Source organism: Colias eurytheme, chromosome 14 (assembly GCF_061535395.1).
Source record: "Colias eurytheme isolate Ceu_HAF_F1 chromosome 14, ilColEury1 Martin Lab GWU primary, whole genome shotgun sequence".
In the NCBI taxonomy this organism is placed as follows: domain Eukaryota; kingdom Metazoa; phylum Arthropoda; class Insecta; order Lepidoptera; family Pieridae; genus Colias; species Colias eurytheme.
Genome location: NC_142993.1, coordinates 6,952,973 through 6,974,517, shown reverse-complemented (window position 1 = coordinate 6,974,517; position 21,545 = coordinate 6,952,973). Strand labels below are relative to the sequence as shown.

The window sequence follows — 21,545 nt, the reverse complement described above, 5'->3', positions numbered from 1 at the left end:
TGTATTTTTATTGACACCACCTGTATTGAAGCTCAGCTCGCAGTTAAGATATGAGCATTCAATCCCTTCAACCGCCCCGTTATAAAAAGATATTCATTAGTGCTCTTAATGAAGGTGGCTGTCGGCCCTTGTTCTTTCCGCTCTGGAATTAAGGCTATATCAGCTACTGATTTGTCGCGATAAGGTGATTTATCTTCAATAAATTTATCGCTCAATCAACGTCGACGCTTGCGCCGGTTCGCGGCGCGGTTGATTGGATTTCTTCATAATTACATCTTTTGACACGTACGCGCCAAGTTTCGTACCTCGCGAGCCAGGCCATGAGATCGTGGGAGCACCGTGTAATCAGCTTTCTTGACCGTCTTGTTTTGACTGCAGAACTGCAAAATTATGCTTTATAGAAATTATGCAAATCAGCCCTGCATTAATGACTTCATCTGCTTAAAGTCTTTTTAAAAATCTCATCCCGAAGATCTATACCTATGTGTTGCAATAATTATATCTCCTTAAATTCTGGCGAAAGTTAAAAACGTGTTATTATTCTTTTGCCGTCACGTCTGACGTTGATTTTATTTTAATATGATGGAGAGAATGTTGCTGAAATGTGGGTGTTTTTAAGTTTCGCGTACGTCTTCAAGTTGTCAAGTGCGATGTTTGGTGGTTATTAACTGCGAATACGTCAGTGAAAATACTCCGTATTCATCGTTTATCATAAATATAATCAGGCTCCTCGCTGAATTTTTTGTTGTCTGATTTAAGTTTGACATTGTTTCACTCCGTTCTCGTCGTGGGCTACTCGAAAGATATAAAACAAGAAAGTATTGTAATTGTTGAATTATATTATATGTAAATGTCAAAATGATGAATCAAACATTGAAAGTTGAAATAAATTACGTCTTATCCCTTCATGTTGAAGTGTCCAAATAAGCTTAATTGTCATAAATGCTTTCTTACTGAGATTTAAGCACGCACGTCACGAATGTTTAAATAAGACAATTAAATTAAAATTTCGTAACACACGCCAAGTAATGTCATGTTAAGGGACCAGAAGTATCGAATTATCTTGAATTATTTTTACGACTTGATTCTCAAGTATTTTTTGCGAAGTTTAGTCAGGTTTACGATGTGAAATACGAGTAAACACACACAGTTTCGGTGGCATTTTTACTTTATCGTTAATGGTTATTTTGTATTTCACTTACTTAATTTTTTTAATCATCATTCGTCTTGTAAGTCGCTGTTGTTGTTTAGGTGCGGGCTTTGGCCCGTTTAAAAGGGGTATCATCATTACACCACCCAACTCGTTTCGGATCCGAAATTCGGCGGTGGTCGCAATTAGGCGCGATAAATGCCTCCGATATTCGATCCACCGGGGTTTGTTCGATTAATCGGGTGAATCGAATAAGGAATCCGATTTAACGGGTCATTCCTTTTGCTTGTTTATGTGGCGAGTTCGATGGAGAGCTGTTGATGTTTATCGAGGTGTTTCTTATGACTTATGAGCGTTTTAACACCTGAAAGTAATATTCTGGTTACATTATAGGTTAGCTGATAAGTAAAATAAATATAATTTTATTATTTGAAAACTTGACCAATCCGAGACACCTTTAAATGTTATTATGTACTTATTAGAACCTACTTCATACCTACCTATTACCTACTTCAAAAACTGCAAATCTTAATTCAACACGAGGAATTTAATACAAAGTTAAAGATGAAATAAAGAATATTAATTTCTTGCGGCTTGGCGCCCGCCCGTATAGCAGTAATTGATCCTGGATCAGTAAAATATGATTCGTAAGCTTAAGTGTCAAAGCCCGCATACATGAAAGCTGGCCACATATCAATTATTTTTGACACCAACTATTAAGTCGTTACACAATAACAATGTGTTACGTTTTATGTCTTGCTTACAATGATTTTCTAAATTGGGATCATTTTGGGCACTGGTAAAGAATTGGTTAGAATCTAATGGTTAGTTCTGTCTAAATTGGGCAGCTAGGGTGAATAACGGTGATGGTAAATAATAATTGAATAAAACTAAAGTAGTATAGGTAGTGTAAATATGTACGTCTAGACGTCGGTAGAAATATTTAATCTCAATATACTTTTGTTTGTATTCATTGCTTAATGTATGTCACTCTCATATTGTACTAACATAAATTACCACCCAAAATGCAGTACGCCTTATTATCATCAGCTTGTACGATCATCTGCTACACATTCACGAGGTTGTTAACTAAAGGTTAAATTCTTTGGAGACATCGCTCCACCTTTTCTTAATCTACCGTGCCAGTTGCATCGGTGTCGAGAGTAAACGAATGGGTAACGATCAACGAAACAATGACAAGAGTTCGTCCATTACAAGGCGACAAAAGGCTAATATCAATAGAAAACAATAGGAACAATAGTTGCCCTCTGTCAATTATGCCATCATTACCATTGGAATAAACGACATAACGGATCGGTTGATTGTGGAGAATGTACAAAGCGAAGTAGAGAATTAAAAATAGAGAGTGATATAAATTAGATCCCAGATGTGTGTTGATACAATTGCAAAAAAGGGGTCAGTTATCATACTGTATGCTAACTTCTTGCAGCGTGCGTATCACAAAGCTTTCTTTGGCAAGAATTGACCCGGAAAATTATATCTATTGGGAAATTTATTTGCTTAACGATGTAGCCGTAACTGGTATGAACAGATTAAAGACTTACCATACAGTCTGGAATCAATATGGCTAGTATTATCTATCTGTCTAGTCATACTATTAGAGAGTAATTTAATAAAATCCGTTTTAAACTATAGCGAACGGTATAAAGTTATAAAAGTTGCCGTTGTGAACAATGATGTTGCATTTCGCTAGCTGAACATAAATCATCGGCAGACAGTGGCGCCGCTCTAGGTGTTTGTCGCTCGCCTTGAATCTTTTAGGGAAAGACAACAAAATGCTTCTCGTTTATTGATTTTTTACGAAATGTTTGTTTCTATTAATTTTCACTTAGTGTGGCAATTGCGTTTGCATAATATTTCAATTTATTCACAGAAGATACGATCTATCTGTCCATTTAAGTCGTTAACTGTTAAGTTGAGGTAACTCGAAGTTTAGTTCAATACTTCTGTCGTTATTTTATATATATTCAACATTTTCAATGAATAGCACGATTTGATCAATAACCACTTAAGACGGAGAATAAAATGTATCAAACCAGTGAATGTTTTGATCATAAATTCCAACCTCTCAATCTGAATGTCTCCAGAACACACTTTCATTGAAATTCAATACAACAGTCTAACATTGACTCACCTAAATGTATCAATTTTGTACAATGTTTACCGATACCCCACGAATTAAGTTATATCGTTTGTATTGAGTTGCTACAATTGTATGCCTCAATCCGTATTCTGTTACAAGTAGTGTTTATTTTCATAGCACTGTAACTAGCTGTGATATTACGTATTTTTAAAAAGTAAATAAGAAAATTTTAAATCAAAATTTCAACAAGCTATAATAATCAATATATCACCGTTAACATCTCCACAGGTGGGACTCCTCCCTCACTCGTGTTTGCAATTGTATAATTGGCGATGTCGTAAAAATGATAAACTTACCTTTATTGCCCATACTGACGTGTTTAAATAATGTCTTGTCGCATTATATCGGCAGATAATCGTTAAATTTATATTTAAGAGCATATAAATGTTGTCAGGCCTCATTTAGAACGGTCATGCTAAATGAATATTTAATTAGTTCAAGTAAATTAGACGAAAGTATTTTAAGGGTGTAAAAAACTAACGTAAAGCCCAAGTAATTGTTAAGCGCAAGCTTATCTAACCGTTAAAAATGATTTTATGAAAATTTTCGCACGTTTCTATAATTTCTGAAATAAAAATATGAGTTTAAGTTAAGTAAGATATAGTAACAGAAGCATAAATAATTATATAGAAAAAAATATTGCGTTTATTATAGAAAATATAATGGTACACAAAATAAGTAGGTAGAGCAAAGTAGCGCAATTAGTGCTCTCTTTTAAATGACAGTATTATTGACGATACATCATGGCAATAATCAATGTTATAGATGAATCTGATATGTTTTGTTCTAGAATAAAATATAAATAATAATATAATTAACAATACCTTTCCGAAGCACATAATTTGTAAAAGCTCACTCGATGAAGAGTAAAATATAGCTGTGGGTTTTTAAACCCCTGACGCAGCGGTTAATCTCTTAAATTGTAGGTTAAAGGTTATAAAGCTTGGTTTAATTCAAGTTAAATACTTGTTTGTTTGATATTGATTGTAGTAATAATTGTAAGTACCAGATAAGTACTTATAATAACGAACTGATATTATTCTGTTCTGATTTGTTGAATTACAATGTTCATTAATGGTAATGGAGTCGATTTATTATTTCGTATTGGTTCAGTTTTATTGCTTTGCTATTTAATTATCGATACGTTATTACATTTCGGTTAGGATAGATTACGATTTATGGTTTTATTCTTTCGTTTTTGTTGATTGTTCATTATTTTTGTGGCACATATTTCTTTATTCGAATTAATACGTGCTGTACGTCAGTAGTGTATACGGTCAATATAATGCATATTAGCATCACGACATTATGATAAAATTAAGTAATGCTTAAAATAATTAAAAACATGAATTATTGACGACAATAAAGAATACTCGTAGTCATACTTTAACATATAATATAGCTTTCACGTGTCACAATTTTATTAATCGTCATAATTGTTAATTAAAGAAAGATTACATTATTAAAAGTGAGCCGTAGTCTGTTGAACCAAGCGAAGTGGATATGTATTTAATATCATTACTTTTTAATTTATAAAGACCACCAGCGAATGTTAATTGAAAATTACTTATTGTATACGCCTCCCTGTTCATTCCTGTCTATAGTGAGTGAAGTATCACAATATTTTTGCCACAATCTTCGCCATCGTGTCAACACGGTCGATAAATTATTTCTTCTCTAACCACCTATTATTAAGGTGGCTGACATTTCATTTTTGGAGCATTTCGGGCAAATTGAAAATTTCAACCAGAAATATTTTGCCTGCGGTGCGAACGAAATGGGTTTCGTTATTTATGTGATGCGTTTTAGGGAGATTATAGTTTTGAAATAATAACGCGCGTGTTCAAATAAAAACTGCATTTCTCGGAATATTTCGATTGATTTTCGTGTTGGTATCGCGTAAAACGTTACGGGGAGTTTATTAATTGAGTTTAACGTAAAAAATTAGATATCCCGTCCAAAACTCGATTCGGTCTCATCAGGTGGGCTAGTCTGGGGTCATCGACACCGGTGAGGTAGGGCTAGTCGATGATTGATCAGTGCTCTTATCAGGGGACTGTCGCCTACGTGCGGCATTCTTCAAAGCGTCATTGTCTGTAGCCATGGGGACATGTGCTAATGCACCAGAATCTCTGACCAGTAATTACTATTACGTTGAATGTTTGGTACTCCGAGTTTCGGTGACGATTTGTAATAGCTAACAAATGTCAATAATGAGATATTATCAGGGCGGTTTCCTTATTTTTAAATTCCTATGCCAATACTATCTATTATTTATGTACATACCTATAATTTGATATAATATTTTGTACCTCTAGTTCATATTTATCTTATTGATTTAACAACAATATGATTGTTTCAATTTTCATTTTATTATTAACTTATTATTTTTATTTGTTACAGAGATGGCAATCGAAAAACAATGAAATGTAAGTATTTCAGTGAATCCAGTTCAGAGAATCCATAATTACCACTGCTATTGATATACAGGGTGTCCCAGAAAAGACGGTCATGCTTAAGCGGTGGCCCAGAGGTAGAGCACGCTTTAGGTTATCAGAATCATATCTATGCTATGCATATATTCGTAGTTTGAAAGTTATGATCTTTTTAGTGATTCGGGTAGGCCAAGGGCTAATCTACCTCTAAGCCACCGCTTGACACTGTCCTGGGAGACCCTAGGTATATGACTGTTTATCAAGTGAATATTTTTCAGATGGGATATCAAGACGCTTTTAGAGAAAATACCAAAATTAGGTGCTGTAATAGATTTAACAAACACGCAACGGTATTACGACCCGCAGGTAAATTTCCCTCTATACATAGCAACTAGCAACCGAATGTTGTGAAAATATGCAAATGTTTAAGTACATATTGTCTGGTAGCAAGATCGGACGATAAATATGTACAGTTTTTGTGTATTGTTTATTGTCTTTTGTCAATTCTTAGAGAGTCATACGTTTTAATATTTGATTTATTTTCTATTAGCTCGGGCCCGGCGAGCGCAATTGTTTGTAAACGGCGGTGAATAATTACACACATTCACGTACCGCCATTCAAATTCTATAATACGCATTCCTATGGACTTGTTAGTGATAATGAAAAGTATTAACAGAAACTCCTAGCACGTGTAAGGCAAAATTCTCAGGTCGGAATTACGACTGTTAGTTGTAAGGATGCCTATAAGACGCGCGTCGGGTACTAGAATACGTGGAAGCAATAAAATTATGTTTGGTTTTACGATCGAAGACACATTTTCCACTACGATGCTTTGTTCGGGCTTGTCCGATTGACATGTATTTATTTGAAATTCAATCCGGGTTTTATCATATTTCTTACAATATTATCATCGTTCCAGAATAGGCCTGTAATTATGCAACTAAAATATTGTACTTATTATATTTTTATAGCCGCTTTTTATTACATTTTTATACTACAGATGAAGTTTTGACATTATTTTACATTTTCTTATTAAATTAAACGTTAGTCAACATCTGTTTGGATGAACTTGCAATCAAATTATATTATGGTACATATAATTATAATCAAGATTAAGTCTTAAGACGTGTGCGCGTGCTCAAGTTCATGCTACGCTGACAATGTGTCAGATTGCGCTACGCCTGACACGTCGATCCCTGTGTCGATTGCAGCTGTCAACTTAGTTTAATAGACCAACTGTCAAATTAACTAAAAAGTGTATATCGTAATTGTTCTTTCTGTAGTCATTAAGACATTCCTTTTATATGGGGCGGATAAATAATAATTCATAACTCATACGTATTCCACGAGTATTGTCCACTTAAATTTACCTAGAAATCAAGATTGCTCGTTTTGTTGCAGGAATTGCAGTCGGCGGGTGTTCTGCACAAGAAAATTTTAATGGAGGGTCGCGTTATACCGCCCGAGCACAAAGTGACCGAGTACGTACATTCTGACAGCTTGAAGTATTAACCACTTTCTCATATTCATTTTTCCATTGTACCTTTTTTGATGTACTTTTAATGTATGTGACGCTTCGGTGCTAAATTTGCATACGTAAATAAGGCGATAGAAAATGTTATTCCTCGGACGAAGCGAACTCGATTGATATCGATGTCGATACGACATGCGCCTCAGGAAAGACGCGACATTACGATAAAGTGCCGCGTAAATCAGAAACCGCGCAGCTATCCATCAAAGCAGTAACTCGACATCTTTTTGCATTCGCGGCGAGTTTTAATTTGAAGCGTCGAATTGGCGCCATTCGTAGGTCGAATATGGGTAATGTTATAAATCTTCGGGGGTGCGTGGGCGACGGCGCGCCCGAGGCCGGCGCGGTGCTAGCGCCGCGGCACCGACCCGTACCTCCTCGAATTCAATTGAAGCCGGTCTAAACTAGCGTTGTGTTTATAAGACATCCACCGCCCACGCGCCACCATGCGAGCATGCCATTCGGAATTTGAATGGTAATTGTCACCGCTCAAGTGTGTCATCTTTACAGATGTCGTCGCCACAACGAGAACGATATTTCATACGATGTGACGATTTTGCTGTGTATCGACACATTAATAATATCAATTTTGTAATGTACGGATACGGCGATAGGGCACACAAAAGAGATATCAATTCCGTAACTAAAAGCCTTAACATAAGATTATCTCGGTCATTTGTCTAGTCTTTTGTTAGAGGCTGCGCTACGTCGTCGGCTGACTCGCCATAAATAACCATCGGCATTTCTCAGATAGTTTATTCCTGTTATCGCGCCCGAGAACCTTGCATCTGTTTGTCAGTTAAGGATAGACAAATGCGCCCCCCGTATAGCTACTATATATCGAGTGTTTGGTGACAGTTTTGATTTTTTATTTAAAGCGTACATTAATATTGTACAAAATATTAAAGTTAACGTTTTAGATGATCAAGTGGGATGACTCGGAAATTCTTCAGGGGTTATTATTTGCTCGTAGGATAGTGTTAATTAATATCGAAACAAATAACTGTATAATATCTACTGATATGCATTCGGATCCTACTTCTGTTCCTCTGGGACAATTAGCGATGATATCTTCAGCCCATCATTGTAGTCTCATGATAGTTGATTTACATCGAGTAGCTCGTTATGTGATGATTGAACTAGATCGTCGAAACACGGATAAAGGCATCACGGGACCCTCGTGACCTCTCGCAGTGCACTGTGCAGCCGATCGGCCGCGCGCGTAATGATGCTCGCGTGCCTCCCTCGCTCGTTCATTTATCACGGCCATATTTTTACTTGTTTTCCATGTCGACTGTCCACAACCGTGTCGTCATTACAAACCTGCCCGTGTACACACGATCACCCCGACAATAAATTGTGACCACCGTTGAAGTAAGGATTGTCAGATTAATAGATTTTTATGGTCCCAGATACGAAGGATTACGCCGTGACTCCGCGCCCTGTTATTTACATGTCACTAATGAATACTTATTACGTCGTATTTTTATGCGCTTTCAATACTGTCGTGTTATGGAATTGTAGGTATAAAAACTTTTGTAACACTTAAAATTGATCCGTTCAGTGTTTAAATATTGGATTTTATTCCATGTGCACACGCTAAATCCGTATTTAAGCTTGTTTCATCGATTTTTTTATGTTTGTGAATCTATTAGCGCTCGATCGAGAGTTTCGGTGCGAGACAATTTGACATCGTGTTAGGTCATTTTGTATTTTTAGCTGGTTCGCTCAGGTTCTTGTCGGGAAAACCATTATATTGTTTTGTTTGACTTTGAACCGAACGCCCTAATTGCTACTAGAAACTGTTAATGACGCCATATATTTAAACATTTTAAATTATTTGCTTGAAAATATCTGATAATACTTGATAGCTTATCTTTTAGCGCCAAAACTCTTTTAAGATTATTTATTGATCTCGCGTAGACCGGGAAGGTTAAAAATTGTAATTAATTTAAAGCAGATTAATATAATAATAAAAAAAAAACCAGTGGCATTGGCTATCATTAATCATAAAACATAAACATCTGTCTCCTATTAGACTATCAAATTGATTAAACAAATTAAACAAACATTCATACCAGGAAATGTTTTTGAAAAATCTTCGACAAATAAATGTTCAAGTTTGTGGAAACTTCTGAAATTTATTGTATCGTTAATTTTCACTACGACTTTCTAGCTATTAAGGGTTATTGTTATGGAAAAACTTGTAAGCTTTAGACTTAACTGAAAGTCACAAAGCTGACTGTTAAACGTTATGCGAATGTTACGAATCATGTAAAATATTCAACATTGTAGTGAATAAAATATTAGTATGTCGTTATTTTTGAAATACAATACAGTTCTGTAGCTATTAAAACCAAATACTACATTAATTTTCGGGATAGTGCGTTGGAGTGAAAGTGTAACATTTACAAACTTTTATTATAATTGCGAAGCGATTTATAAATTATGAATCCTATAGTATTTAGTTCTAATATTTCTTGCATTTTAAATTGTTACTACATATTTTCAGCATTCTTCGTTCAACGGCAATCTAATATCTAATATCTAATCTAATCTAATCTAATATCTAATATCTAATATCTAATATATATTATAAAGGCGAAAGTTTGTAAGGATGTATGGATGTATGGATGTATGGATGTATGGATGTATGGATGTTTGTTACTCTTTCACGTAAAAGCTACTGAACCGATTACAATGAAATTTAGCACACATATAGAGGGTAACTTGGATTAACACATAGGATAGTTTTTATCCCGGAAATCCCACGGGAACGGGAACTATGCGGGTTTTCCTTTGCAAACGCGGGCGAAGCCGCGGGCGGAAATCTAGTCTAGTATATTATAAAGGCGAAAGTTTGTAAGGATGTATGGATGTATGGATGTTTGTTACTCTTTCACGTAAAAACTACTGAACCGATTACAATGAAATTTAGCACACATATAGAGGGTAACTTGGATTAACACATAGGATAGTTTTTATCCCGGAAATGCCACGGGAACGGGAACTATGCGGGTTTTCCTTTGCAAACGCGGGCGAAGCCGCGGGCGGAAATCTAGTACAAAATATATTGAATCAATAATTAATTCGTAGCATATTATAATATCTTACAAATAATATTAACGAAGTCTTTCACAAACAGGACGATTAATATAAACAAGTCATGAAACAATTTCCACAATGACGACTCTCGTCAGTTACATTGAATAACGCCGTAACGACAGAAGAAACAAATTGTCGGCTTTCTATAATGTCTGTCATAATGTTATAGACTACAAGCCCGCATAGGACAAAAATATGGGTCAAATGAACCACCAGGGGACATATCTAGAACGATAGCAGAGCAAAAAATAATAAGATTCATCACTATGCCGTCACTTGTAAGCTGTCCAACTGAGTGCAGATGAGAATTGAAAAGTACAGGTAGACTCGGTAAATTTTGGTCATATATTTTTGTACGGCATTCTTAACCATCGATAGATCCATTAAAAATAATAAGAAACCGCTCAGTGCCGTACAAAAATGGTGGTCCACCAAGTCGGAATTTTTATTTAATTTCCGAGAGTTACCGGGGGTAAATTTGGTCATTTGACCATGTACGGCATCTGTGTCATACTATTGCTATACTGCTTTTAATCCATTATTACGCAACGCCGTACAAAAATTATGGGGACAAGGGGAAAAAATCGAGAGTTGTAATCCCCTCTCTTTCCCCACTCCAGGGGGTCATTTGACACAACACGAAATAAATTTATTTTTAAAGTATTTTATGCATAGATAATATTTTTTCATGTGCCGTACATTTTCGTTGGTTCAAAGGGGAAAAATCTGAAAAAGAAAAAAATCCATATAACGAAATGTTTGCTTTATATTTTTATAATAAAATATAAATATACATTAATATTAAGAAGCTCGAGGTGGTTAATTATCACCTTGGAAAGTCGGAGTCAGGTGGAATGGACTCCGTTAAATTGATGAACTAATAAAAAAACTATGAACGAAAAGATGTGAATTATATGCAATCAGTCAATGAATACAGGTAAAGTCACAAGCAAATGCTAGTAATATATACATATTCAAAATGTACAAGTAAAGCGCTTTCAAATGATACCAAACACTGCATATTTATCTTAACTTTATTTTTTTACTCTGTATGTTTTGTCCGCTAGAGGGCGCCACATTAGATTTTGTGAAACCCCATATAGCCTTTAGCTAGCTGGTCGCTGGTTATCCAGTGAACAATTCAGACGCTTCTAATGATATGTCATTTGTCGAATTCTGATAAGTAGTTTAGAAGTTACGAGGGAATAGATGAACATACATACATGACCTGTAAACAACCATAACCCTCCTTTTGCTTTGCCGTAGTTGGGTAAAAATATGTTAATGCCGTACTGTATCAAATGGCCATAAAGCACCCTTAAAATTGTAGCTTTCGTCGCTTTCATCAGCCTAAAAGATGTGGTCTGCACAAAAATGTACGGCATCGTTTTTTCCTAATTTATCTATGTTAATACTATTTAAAACAACGAATAAAGTGTAGAAAACTATTATATTTCATTAATCTACGATGTTTAAACTTTAACAAAATTTCTGGTTTTGCATTTCTCTATAACTTTTTTTAGAACGGTTTCTTTTGAACGGCAATACTATACAACAATTGAATTTTACAATATCATGTTAAAAAAAAAGTTCCCGTACAGGGTCAAATGACCTTACAGCTCTTTATATCAAGAATTCGATGAAATTAAGATGATTATTGGTATACATTTAAAAGAACAATTATTTTTTGACGGCATTGCTTTTAATAGTACTTTTGAGTGCTAGATAATGTTTTGGAACCGAAGCCGTACTTAGTCAAATGACCCCCTGGAGTGGGGAAAGAGAGGGGATTGCAACTCTCGATTTTTTCCCCTTGTCCCCATGATTTTTGTACGGCGTTGCGGAATAATGGATTAAAAGCAGTATAGCAATAGTATGACACAGATGCCGTACATGGTCAAATGACCAAATTTACCCCCGGTAACTCTCGGAAATTAAATAAAAATTCCGACTTGGTGGACCACCATTTTTGTACGGCACTGAGCGGTTTCTTATTATTTTTAATGGATCTATCGATGGTTAAGAATGCCGTACAAAAATATATGACCAAAATTTACCGAGTCTACCTGTACTTTTCAATTCTCATCTGCACTCAGTTGGACAGCTTACAAGTGACGGCATAGTGATGAATCTTATTATTTTTTGCTCTTCTTTCGTTCTAGATATGTCCCCTGGTGGTTCATTTGACACATATTTTTGTCCTATGCGGGCTTGTAGTCTATTATTTCTAACGTGCCCATTACCAGTGGTTATAGCGTTTCATTCGGAGTAATAACCGATCTAAATATCGACAATATTATAGTTTCTATTACATTGCTGCTATAGTGCTGTATAATCATCGGAGGCCACACAAGTCTGTGTAATTGAGACATTGGACAAATAAGTATTATTATGCTCTAAGCTCCCTTTATTGTACGTTTTACATGTCGGGTTGTGTACTTGTGAAATGAGTATAACCGTTCGAAGTTAATTAAATTTACTTATGCAATCTGAACTTCAATGGATTTGGGTCGATTTAAATAGATGTTTCATGTAATTGTCTGGCATAAATTGTTTTCGGTACAGATATTAAAATGTTAATGGTAAGTTTACTAAGATTTTTTTCGATGGGTTGGTTCAATCGTGTATTTTGACGTGTTGAAACCTTTCAATATTTACTCTACATTTCCTATCGTAGTAATTTATTGCACAAAATTCCTAAGAACCCTATTTTACACAATGAATCGTTAACACGATCTTCAAATAACATTAAGAGACAATAATGCAAAAGTTTATAATGTGCTTTTAACTTTGCCAACAGGTTTAAATCAAATAAGAGGTGTCGATTACCCATCATAAATTTATTAATTAGAAGAACAGTTCACACTTATTCATGCCACTGAGTCAAACAATGCCGGGGTAAATATCAAAACACCATGACTTATGTGTCATTGGCGCCATTTTCGATTGATGCCAGCAATTAATTAGCACGTCTTACGATTAGAAACTGATGAGACACTGTGAAACGATGACATGGTTGCGGTTTGTTACTTAAAGTCTTATGGTTTGCGATATTGTATAATAGTGTTTTATTTATCTCTCAGCTGTTTATGCGGCACTTTTTTTTGTCAACAATCACATCTATTTGGAAGAGATGGTAAAAAGGAGTACATGAGAAACTTAAGTCGTCTACGTAGCAACATATGATAGGAACTTTTTTATCTTTAAATTTTTATCCTGAAATTAAACTCTTTTTTACTGGAATTAAATGTAATTGGAAATTAAAATATATTTTCCATTTACCATCCATTCTGGAATTGAATTACCTTTTATATTATTGACCTATTGAAAGTTCCTATATGTGATTTATATTATTAACAAAATATTGCAAGATACCTCATAATGCAGTTATTCGGAAAATTAACGAAGTGTATTACATCACGACATTTAATAGGTCAAGCATATGATGCAAACCGCTGCATAATTGGAATTCAGAAATAGTTTGTGGTTTTATTACGACCAGTATTATAAATAAAGTAATATTATTTCATTTGAAGCGGCATATGTTATGTTCCCTATTATGGCTGTACCAAGACAACGGTGACTCGGAAATGAGCAGTTCTTAGAAATCTGTTTGATCGCAATTGTTGAGGACTTTATGATTCACTGCATATCGGGATTTGTTTAGAGGACATCAGCTATAAGTGCGCGTAATAAATTACGTTGAAATAATGGCTACTATAAGTTTGTATCAGATTTGCAAAAAATACATAACGAATTGTCATAGTCAAAATTAATGTGGGTATATGTCAGCTACACATATATGTAAATCTTTTTGTACTGGAAGATATAAAATCACATGTACAAACGAAGACTACGCACGACAATAACTATGATTTCCGTATGCATAATCAATGGAAGTTCTACAGGTTTTATAAGTTTTGGTAAAATCTAATAAGTATTCCCTCTAGTGCCCTGTGGACATATAAAATTAACCGAAACTCAAGTTACAAAATTCTTTTACTGGATTACAGTGCAAGCGACCGCGCTTTATCGCAGCACTTTATTTTCCTGTTGTTTGCGTTACATCGTGTTTTCTTTACGTCATATGAATTTAGGATAAAAATGTTGTTCGGTAAGTTCATCATCTTGAATAGTGATTTCGCGGAGTTTCCTTAGATGTATTTGAGTGACGAGTAGCGTAGCGAATAGCAAAAGTATACGGAAAATGGAACGAGTTTTGATCTGACTTTTGTATAATACGAGAACTGCTTACTATATATTGTGTTGTTATCATGTTGTTTATTGTTATATATGAGCGGTATGTATGCAAATTCCTTTTGTTTTCGCTCTTCCAACAATCTCATGCCCCATTCGGAATTCTGCGTATCCGTAGGAAATGTCATAGTTACTAGTTTTTGTTGGTCTATCTGGTTAGAATTGTTGAGGAATTTAGTTTTCTTAAATACGTATGCATGATTTGTTTAATATTTACTGAAATGATTAAATTGAATGAATTATTGGTGTGCATATTTGTGTTATTAAGACAGAGAAATAAAATATGTGAAAGAAAATATTTTGTAGCTAATAATAAACACTTTTAAATAAAATAAAAAAAAAACACATACAAATAATTTCATTAAAAAATACTTTTCCTTGAAGCCTATACAAATGAATGTGACGGTTAACTCAACCTGTATAGATATGCCTTCATCCCATGTAAATCACAGCCGCTATGACAGTTTGTACCCTGAAGGCTCACAGAGGCGCCTACCAATGACGGCTATAACTCGCACACTTCATTTGCAATATAGCTCTGGTTAATGGCTTTCGATTGGTTCGTTAAGAATTTGTTATCAAACTCAATGAAAATATAGTTTCTGGTTTTCTTAATGAGAGCTTATGGATGGATGGATTAAATGGACTTGAAATTTAAAGAAACGGAACTGTACCTATCGCACTATTTAAGAATAAAGTAGACGGAAGTAAAGCTTCATCAAACAATGACTAACTTATAATTTTCAATAATACTGATAGATGATTTATCTAACCGCGTCGTTTCTAATAAGCACATCAAAGGATAAACGGACTAATATCCATCGGCAGTTAGCCACTGGCCGCCCTATACTTCGCACGCCATAAACATCGCTCCGAGAGCGTAAATTACATACCATCTATACAGAACATTAAAACGCCAATGCGTTTATGTCGAATCGTAAAAACACTTTTGATGGGCTCATGATCCTTCGCATGCGATAATATCTTCATTTTACATGTTTTATGCTTTCACAATTTTAATGACTTATTCGATTGTGGACGGTTTTGGTTAGGATTGTTTTAAGTATCAGCAGGATTTCTCTCCGAACAATTTCCACGTTTTAACCTTTGACTCATGAGACAATTTCGATGCGACCCATAGTGTGTGCTGGATCGCATGGGAACCACCTGAATCCTTATCTGACGTTGTATCGAAGTGTCGCCCATTATCTCGCTTTCGACCACTTTCTTAGCGTGTATTGTACCGACATGTTGTTTGTACTATGATGGATGCCTTGTTGTCCAATTTCTCAGGTTTTGGGTCCTATTTGCTTGTTCCATTTCGTACAAATTCGAAAATAATTTGGAAAATCCAAAAGTGCACGCCTCATAATTTTTTTTTAATAAATATTTATTAATTATTATTTTTGTTTATTTAATAACAATTAAACCACATCGAATCAGACCCTGAAAAATGAAAGGGTTCTATTCCTGAGCATACTCAAGCGTAAGAGAAAAAAAAAGACTCGATTAGTAAAGTATTTCGGTCGCTATCGTGTTAACAAGAAAAAGGATCCGCACATACAGACACACGGACGTCCAAGACAGAACTTTTTTAAACTGTTTTTTAACTAGTTTAAATAACAAAAATGACATCAAAAATATCATGAACGTTAAAAATAGTGTTTTTTCTTAATATGTGTGTGTATGTATTATCTTACAAGTGCAATGTATGATACATAAAGACATTTTAAGTTTGAAAAATCAGATGTTTTGCGCGAAGTGACAGTAGTACCCACCTCAACGCTTCGCTTATGAGGCGTGCAATACATGCGCTCTTAATAAACTTTTAATTAATTAGTAAAATTCAACGATCATCAATAAAGTTCTATTTTTTCCTACAGCTTTTTTTCCTACAGCTCTCAAAAAGGCTATCGTACATCCGGTTTACAAGGCTGGGGATAGAGATAGTATAAATAATTACAGACCAATTTCAGTACTGCCAGCTATCTCCAAAATTTTAGAAAGAATAATATACAAGAACATGAATAGCTACCTTGAGAAATATAAAATCATCGCTGACAATCAGTTTGGTTTTCGAAAAGGCATGTCAACAGAAAATGCAGTCGCTGCACTTCTAGAATTTTTAGTTAAAAATATAGACAACAAACTAAAGTGTATTGGCATATTCCTCGACTTGTCCAAAGCTTTTGATACTGTCTCTATCCCTATCCTACTAAAAAAGCTCGAGCGAATTGGTATCCGGGGAACGGCTTACAAACTACTTGAAGATTTCCTCTCGAATCGAACTCAATCCGTTAAGATTGGTAGTCACATCAGCACTGAAGAATCTTTGGAATTTGGCTTACCCCAAGGTAGTTTACTATCTCCACTCCTCTTTCAAATATATGTTAACGAACTTTGCCAACTTGCTTATCCTTCTACACGTATCATAGCATATGCTGATGATACTGTCCTTTTAGTGAGTGGCCGTGACTGGGATGAGGCAAAGAAAGGAGCAGAAGGTGCTTTAAGTGTTGTTCAAAATTGGCTTTCTTCAAACTTCCTGAGTCTAAATGTTCAAAAATCTAAATTTATTACCTTTGCCAGTAAAATATCTGCCATTCCACCTGAACCCTCTTTCAAAATTTTAGCTCACTCGTGCGATAGAGTAAATACCTGCAATTGTCTATCTATAGATAGGGCCGACACAGTTAAATATCTCGGTGTCTGGATAGACTCTTGCCTTTCCTGGAAACAGCACCTTAACGCTATCTCTTCACGAATAAGGAAGTTAATCTTTGTTTTTAAAAAATTACGAATCCCTGCTAATAAAGACGTTCTTAAAATAGTGTACACCGCATTATGCGAATCAATTATTGGTTACTGCATCACCGCTTGGGGAGGTGCTCCGAAAAACAATATTATACAAGCCGAACGAGCTCAAAGAGCAGTGATTAAAACTCTTCTCAACAAACCCTTCAGATATCCAACGAAACAAGTATACACTGATTTTAAGGTACTTACTGTGCGCAAAATGTATATACTCCGGGCAATGATGAAGAAGCATAAAAGCCTTCCCGCAACTAAAAGTAAACTCTCAGATAAGAGGCGACCCCCGCCGATATGTCCAGTCATATATACAAATACTAAGCTTGCAAAAAGACATTACGACTACCTAAGTGCACATCTATATAATAAATTACATAAGACACTTAATATACACAACATGAACACATTACAATGTAAGTCCAACCTAACTAATTACCTTCTAGAGCTAAATTATGATGAATGTGAACACTTGTTAGATCATTATATTATTTAATCCAAACTACAAACTAGAAAACACACACACACTCACATACACACTCTTTCACACACACGCACACCCACACACACACACACACACTCAATACGTATATCCTTTCTTTTAAATTCTTTTAGATTTTTAGTTAAATTTCTCTCATATATATATATATATATATATATATTTTTTGCAAAGAGTTTATTCTTTAAAGTCATCAAATTTTCGGCTAAAGTGATACTTGCATAGTATAGAATTGTTATAATATTCAGGTATATATCTTGTATCAACGGACGGATAAAATGTCTCCTGTAACACAGGACATTTCCTAGCATAGGAGACATTGTTCAAATATTGCAATTAATTGTACCTACAGCTACGATTTATGTTTTACTTATATGTAAGTTATCCTATAATTGCATGTACATGTATATTTTTTGTTGTCAAATAAAGAATTTATTTATTTATCATCGCAACATTTTGCTCGCTTTACAACAGTTGTAACATTGTTTATTATAGTCATTTACGTTTAATCACGTCATCATAGTTTAATAATGGCCATGTTAATTTTCAATTTTATTACAATAAGTGTTTTATTAACTATCGTACTCGTTTCGTATGGAATTTTACTGAGCTCCGTTCATAAAATGTATTGTAACTTAAATCGCGTGTTAAAAATGGTATGTGTTACACCTGTACGAGAATCGATGAGAAGTTATAGGTTACGGATTAGTTACGAGTACTGATAAGCATCAAACGGAGGCATCAATAATTCTTTGCGCAAGGATACACGTTTCGCGGAGCCGCGGCAGCTTCGTCTCTTAAACCAATAACAGTGACAATAATTGCAGCGATGGCTAGCACATAAATTGACCGAGAACGCCACACACCGGCGCGGTCGCGGCGGTGCCGCATGAAAAATATCCGGATTATAACTCGGGAGCGATCTTCGGCACAGATAACGCCGCTAGATATAAATTATCTTACACACGTAAGACGCAACTGATATTAAATAAGAAAGCATGTAATTCACGTTGCTCCGATCTGCCCAACCGAGCAATAAAATACACAATTCTGACAGTTTTTTAAATAATGACGTCCGTGTTGACCAGGAAGCGCTTAGAAAGTTTAATACAAAGTTTGATATTAAATTCGTCCAATCTTCGAGTCGATCTAGCGAGTGGAACTAAATCATTCCTGTGAATTCCATATTTCATAAGTTTTTCTACTATAACATCGAAGGCTAACTCGTTAAAAACTTGGAGCATGTCGTTCCCGACTCCTGATTTTTAATGTTAAATTTCGTGACAAAATGTAATTCCTTGGGTCGTAAAATCGAATAGATCGATTAACGGCACCGATGGAATTAATGTGTACTATGGAACTTAATTAGAATTGAACCCATGTCGAACCCTTGTAATTATAAAAGTTGTATAATAAGGATTATTTAAATACATTTATTGTAATGAAATTTCGAAAATAATAAAAGCTTGAGGCGACTCGGGTCTGTTGCTGGGTACTCCGCCGACGTTATATTAGTTTCTATTACAAGTACAAATAATACAAGACAAATTGTAGAAATAAATTCAATTGAATATTTAATCAGACAACTCATAAAATGTTCTTAATGTAACAAGTACTCAAGCTTATTTTCGCAGTATTTTATTTATTAGATGAAATATTGCTTTAAACAAAAAAACAAATACGTCAATATTTACGAAGGTGATTTATCCGAATCCTTGTAAAATATTCTGTGAATTAATTGAAACGTGACTTTATGCATAGTTAAAATGTTTACTCTTTGGCGCCACACGTCGCGGATAGTTTCATTTTGTAAATCTTATTGGAGTAAAGAATATATTCTTTGGAATTGTTTGTTGATGATGTTTTGTTTGACCACTTATAGCCATTCTCAGTCAGGTATTCACAGAATTTTGTATTATATTTTCCTTCTTCATAAAAATCGTTTCTAATTAACGTTTTTTGTTTGCGAGCGGATTTATTCAGTTTATAACCCGCTAAAAGCTTCATCATTGTGTATTTAAGCGTTGTTTGAACAATTTGCAATCTGAATCAGCTAAATGACTAGGTGTGATAACTTTACATCCTTTACGCGAATATACATAAATTTTACATGACAATTCGCAATCAGCACGGTGTTTATGCAAGGCTTTCAAATTGTTAACATTCAAACGGGTTTCGTTAAACCACCCTTCCAGAATATTCTATAAAAGTTCGCGTCATCGGCGCCCCCTTTCTAAAATGTTAAAAGACATTTATAATGTTGAAAACAAACATAATATTTCATCAAAGAATCTGAAATGCAACCGGCAGAAATGCCTTGTAATTTAGGGGTCGCCCACAGATCATGCGGTTTTAGGTGTAAAAAAATCGATTAAAACATGGCGACACGCTGCGATCGATATATGATAATATTTCATTGTGCGACTGCTGTCTAACATTCTTGTAAAATTTAATTAAACCTCACGATCCGAAATAACTTTGTTACGTATCGTTTTACACCGTAACTTAGTTTTATTGGCTTTTAACTATATTAGTATGTATGTTGGAATTATGTGTCGGAATGCCATAAAATTAAACAGCAAACTTCTTTTGTTGATCATACCCGACTAATAATAGAGGCTTCGTGTTTTACGATTCTCTAGATGTATGTATTTTTGCATTCCTTCAAGTTTAAGTGTGACATTGTGCGAAGAAACAATGTAAACGTATAAAAAACCACATTCACGTGTATTAATTTGCCGTTCCTTTCAGATTCATGGACGCTGTTGATGTGTTTCTGGAAAAAGATGACGGTAAGTTTTATTTGTACTTTATGTAAATATTTTTCGTCTATATTGCATTAGTTCGTTAAGTTACTGACTGGCATTGTTTTGCTTTGGACTGTGTAGCGATAAGAATGTGGGTAAAAACATTTTTTAAGATAAATAATCTTTCAATTATTAAATGTGTTGTCTTGCATGTAAACATGAATTTAATTTACATTAAAATAAGTCAATAGTGAAAAATAACTTTACAACATCATTTTACCAATTTGAATTTGTAAAAGCTTGCCTATATCTCTGCATGCAATTTCGATAGCAAACTACGTAGGCTCAGCAGTATAATAATAGTATAATGTAGTACATCGGTGTACGTGGGTTGGTCGTCACGCTAAGGTGTTAATGCATGCCCATTGCCTAATTGTATTGCTTTACAAGACCACCATAAAGAGTGCTATTGCGCGGCCTCTCTATTGTCACTAATCGCTATTCTATTGACACCTTTCTTAACGCATTTTCTAATGTAAATCTGTTTACTGTTGAATCGAAAACACGAACCCGCAATAATCTTTTATTGTGTTTATATTACGAAAAGAAGTACCGTTTGTGAAACAAACTTTGTTTGCTCAGTGGTCTTTGAGATTAAATTGGTTAAAGTTTGCCACTCAGATTTAATTACTAGATTTCTTTTTATTTTGAATGTCCCAAACGCATTCTTATTCCTAGAATGAGGAGTAACAATCTCAATATAATCTCGAATCCTGACAAAGTTGAATCCTGAAAGTTTTTAAGAATTTGCTTTCATGAATAATTGAAATAAATAATACGCATCTATT

General features: G+C 34.8%; 1 protein-coding gene across 2 annotated transcripts in view; it reads left to right on the top strand.

Annotated features, from left to right (window-relative positions):
- LOC149902965 (RNA/RNP complex-1-interacting phosphatase) overlaps positions 1–21,545 on the top strand; it is a 66,999-nt gene that overhangs the window by 33,677 nt on the left and 11,777 nt on the right. For both annotated transcript variants that reach the window (XM_090109173.1, XM_090109172.1), the window contains exons 3-6: positions 5,718–5,743; positions 6,028–6,115; positions 7,152–7,231; positions 20,702–20,742. In XM_090109173.1, the coding sequence (XP_089965299.1) occupies positions 5,718–5,743; positions 6,028–6,115; positions 7,152–7,231; positions 20,702–20,742 (235 nt within the window). The remainder of the gene's footprint in view (positions 1–5,717; positions 5,744–6,027; positions 6,116–7,151; positions 7,232–20,701; positions 20,743–21,545) is intronic.